The sequence below is a fragment of the Corvus brachyrhynchos genome, unplaced genomic scaffold (genome assembly GCF_000691975.1).
Source record: "Corvus brachyrhynchos isolate BGI_N302 unplaced genomic scaffold, ASM69197v1 scaffold340, whole genome shotgun sequence".
Lineage (NCBI taxonomy): Eukaryota > Metazoa > Chordata > Aves > Passeriformes > Corvidae > Corvus > Corvus brachyrhynchos.
Window position 1 is genome coordinate 1396527 of NW_008235987.1, and position 3973 is coordinate 1400499.

At 58.0% G+C, this 3973-nt stretch overlaps 1 protein-coding gene across 4 annotated transcripts in view; it reads left to right on the plus strand.

The window, feature by feature from the left end:
• The window catches only part of SLC39A11 (solute carrier family 39 member 11), a 71794-nt gene that overhangs the window by 39843 nt on the left and 27978 nt on the right, over window positions 1–3973 (plus strand). For all 4 annotated transcript variants that reach the window (XM_017730426.1, XM_017730429.1, XM_017730427.1 and 1 more), the window contains exon 6: window positions 642–812. In XM_017730426.1, coding sequence (XP_017585915.1) covers window positions 642–812 — 171 coding nt within the window. The remainder of the gene's footprint in view (window positions 1–641; window positions 813–3973) is intronic.

The following is a 3973-nucleotide window of genomic DNA, read 5'->3' on the forward strand; positions in this document are numbered from 1 at the left end:
CGCAGTGGGGGGACTTTGCCTGGATCCTTCCACCCCCTCCCAACCTGGATTTGGGCACAGGTTTTTGGAGTGTGTTTCCAAAGAACTGATTGGAAGAGAGCTGAGAGCACCAGTCCTGGTGGGAGCAGAGGTTTGGGAGAGCCTGGAGCTACCCAGAGATGCAAAGGGCAAATGTTTTGGGTAGCGGAAGAAATAATGGTTAAAAACAGCTCAGTGCCCCTGTTTTGGGAAGGGGTGAAATCCAAAGGAAGTGTTGGGGGGTTTTCCTTCATCAGCAAAGGCAATGGAACTGCAGCCCTGACAGGTTTGGGATGGGGGGAAAGGTCTCAGCAGCTCTGTCTCCATCACCCTCCTCACCCTCATCCTCCTCACCAGCCCCAGAGCTTGGCCCAGCCAGGCTGGAGCTTTGCTGGCTGTGAGCTGGGCTGGACCAGGAGCAGGTCCTGGGAGGAGGAGGAGGAGGCAGAGGAGGAACTTGGCTCTGCCTCGGGGTCTCCCTGGGCTCTGCAGCGTGGGGACCCCCTGCTCTGGTCGGTGGTGTTCCTTTTCCTTGCTGTTTCCTTCTGGGAAGGGAGGCAGGAGCTGCCCAGCTGTGTCCAGCTGTGCCCCCCTTGGCTGACCCCGGTGTTTTCTGTCCCCAGACAAGGCTGAGAACGGGGAGCCCTACCAGAGGAGGAGGGGAGCGGGGCCCCCCCTGCCCGAGGGCCCCCCGGCATTCCCGGCGCCCCGGGACGGAGCCCCCGCGGCCGGGAGCAGCAGCTGGAGGAGGATTATGCTGATGATCCTGGCTATAACCATCCACAACATCCCAGGTGAGCCCCGCGGGTCACCCCTGCGGCCCCGGCCCGCGCGCATCGCACGGATCCCCTCCTCTGTCCCCCTGGCAGATGGCACTCGCTGAGTGGGCGCCTTTGGAAGGGATCCTGTTCCAGATCCTGTGGGGCTGAGCCACGTGAGGCCTTGGCAGCAGAGCCCCCGTGGGGAGGGGGCCTGGGGAGCCTGGAACAGCTGCAGCCTGGCTCGTGCCAACCCGGCGTGGGTGGGAATTGTGATTCCCGAGGGGATATTGGGAAAGGTGACGCTGGGAAGGCAACAAATTGTGCTCCCTCTGAGCCTCTCTCGTGTCTGTGAACAGCAAGAGGTGCGTTTCAGAGCGCCGAGTCTCTGCTGGAGAATGGGAAATTGGGGTTTATTTCAAGGCAGGGATTTGGACAAAGGGTGGAAAATTTCAGAGCCCGGGGTTCCTGGAGGGCTGAGTCCTGCCAGGCTGGGCTTTGTGGTGCTGAAAGAGGTGATCAGAAGATGATGAGATCACTTTGGGACAGCTCAGGACGTTTGGCTGCTTTGCAGTTCTTGGGGGTGTTGGAAATAAAATAAGGCAACATTTTCCAGGGCTCCTTTCCTGGTTTCTCCCCCCTCCCTCCTCCTGCCCTTCTCCTTCCCTGGCCTTTGCCTTCTCCCTTCTCTGCCCTGTGCCTGGCTCAGGTTGGAGGCTGGACTGGAATGGGGAGAGGCTTCTCTGCATAACTTGGATCTGTAAATCTGGGAAGAAGCAATGAGTGCTTTGGGAAGAGCCGTGTTTTCCCTGGATACTGGCAGCGAGGAGCTGCTGGGCTCGGGGCTCGCCTGGAACCTCACACGTCACCTTGTGCTTGGTGACTTGAGAGTGTTTTTTGTCCAGTGCCAGGACACCCATCCCAAATTCCATCAGAGACAGCCTTCCCGGGTGAGAAGGCTCCGGGGTTGGTGTCGAATCCCAGCTCCTGCGTTTCCCTGGGACTGACAAAATCCAAGGGAACACGTGGAGAGCTCCTGGCTGTTCCCTCCTCTGCCCCTTCCAGCCTCCTGCTGCCCCTGGGGTGGGAATTGCCTCCCTCCAGCGGTTGTGGGCACCTCTGGGTGCTCCTGGTGGCACCCTTGGGCGGGCAGCTGGCTGGGTTTGGTTATCCTGGTAGGAAGCTGAGAGTTAATGATTTGCTGCCCCTCCGTGCATCAGCAGCACGAGCTGTTCCTGGGCATTAACCTGCTCCAGTTGGTCAGCAGCAGCAAAACATTTCTCCCTCCTCATCCCTCTTCTTCTAATTAATTACGGGTGGATAATTTGGGTGCTGTAGTTCAGCTCCGGGTGGTGCTGGGGGAGGCAGAGGCCTGGCAGACGAGGCGAGGAAGGAGCTTTAAATGAGCCACACGCTCCAAAAATGAAGGGGAAATATCTGCACTGAGTGAAGTGTGATTGGATTTCATCCCTCAAACGAGGTGGCAGGGAGTGAAGGTGGCACCTCCTGCCTGGCATGGGGACTCCTGTCTGTCACCAGCCGAAGGAGAAAGTTCTGCAGAGGGGTGACCAAAGTGTCACCCGTGGCAGGAGGTCAGAGCTGACACGGCCCTGAGGCGCTGAGCTGCCCTTTCGCTGCTCCTCCAGCAGCACAAAGCCACCTCTGTGTGGTGACAGGGTTGGAAATGCTCTCTTGCATCTTAAAGGTCACCATGTTCAAGCTTCGTCCCCAGGGAGGTGTGAGAGTGAGGGCCCAGCTCCGGCCTGGAGGCTCGGCTCAGTGCTGGCTCTGTCTCTGCTGAGCTTTAACCCCCAAATCCCCCTCCTGCCCTTTCCTGGTGGCTTTTCAGCAGCCTCACACTGCTGCTGGTGACACTGGGGCCGCTCAGCAATGACAAAGCCCTGACCAACACCCTCCTTTCCGTGGGGATTTGTACAAAGTCACCCCCGAGGTTCCAAATTCCAGAGGCAGAGCCCCGCAAGGCACAGGGTGCCAGCACTGCTTGTGCCCTAATAAATAATTCAGGCTGTGGATAAATAATTCAGGCTGTGATTAAATCAGGTGAGCAGCAATTTGGGGCTCTGAATTCCTTCTGCTTTCCCAGCACAAGCACTGCCGCTGCCGCTTCCTGTTGTAGGCAGGGTTTGGAAACACGGGAATCTCTGCCTCAATTACAGCCCCGTCCATAATTAGCACAGCCTCCTGCAGGGTGAGGACTCCTCGCGCTGGGGAGGGCGGGAGGTGCCGGGCTGGGAGATGCTGGGGATGCTCCGAGCCTGGGAAAATCGCTCCGTGCTCCTCAGGGAGTCATGGGATTGTTTGGGTGGGAAAGGACCTTAAAGCTCATCCCATTCCAGCCCTGCCGTGGGCAGGGACACCTTCCACTGTCCCAGGCTGCTCCAAGTTGGCCTTGGACACTTCCAGGGATGGGGCAACCACAGCTTCTCTGGGAATTCTATTCCAGGGCCTCCCCACCCTCACAGGGAGCAATTGATTCCTAACATTTTATCGAAGTCTTCCCTCTTCCCCTTTCAAACCGTTCCCCCTTGTCCTATCATGAGCTGCCTGTGTAAAAAGCCACTCTCCATCTTTTTTCCAAGCTCTTCTAAGGAATATCATCTTCTGGAAGTGCTTAAAAAGCACTGAAAGGGCTCCATGGGCTCTCTCCAGAGCTTTCTGTTCTCCAGCTTCCTCTGGCAGCAGCTCCTGGCTCTGGTGCCGTGTCTGCTGCTCCCTCTACTTCCCTGCGAGCCCTCTGCCCTCCTACAGAGGCATCCAGGTCGTTCCCAAGGGTTTTCCATCCTTCCAGTGCCTTTATAACACTTCACACAGCTCCACATCCCTGGGAGGGGCCGGGATGCAGGAGGGAGCTCCACTCTCACCTTGTTGGGTCTCCGAGCTGCCCGAGTGCCTCTGATGGGCTGGAGCTGCTCTGAATCCTCACTCCAACCCCAAACTCTTCCTAAATTCCCTTTCTCTGGTGGTTAAACTGCTCCCAGGCGCCATCCCTGCTCTCCTCCCGTGCCGGCGGGGGATGAGCTCCCCTTTTATCACCAGCAGGGAATTGTTTTATGGACTTTGAGCCCTTTTTAGTGCTCAGCTGGTTTGGTCCTGGCAATGCCTTTGGCTTTGTTTCCAGGCTGGGAGCAGCTTCTTGTGGCTGGGGGAGAACGGAACCCCCAGCCCAGCCTCCCACC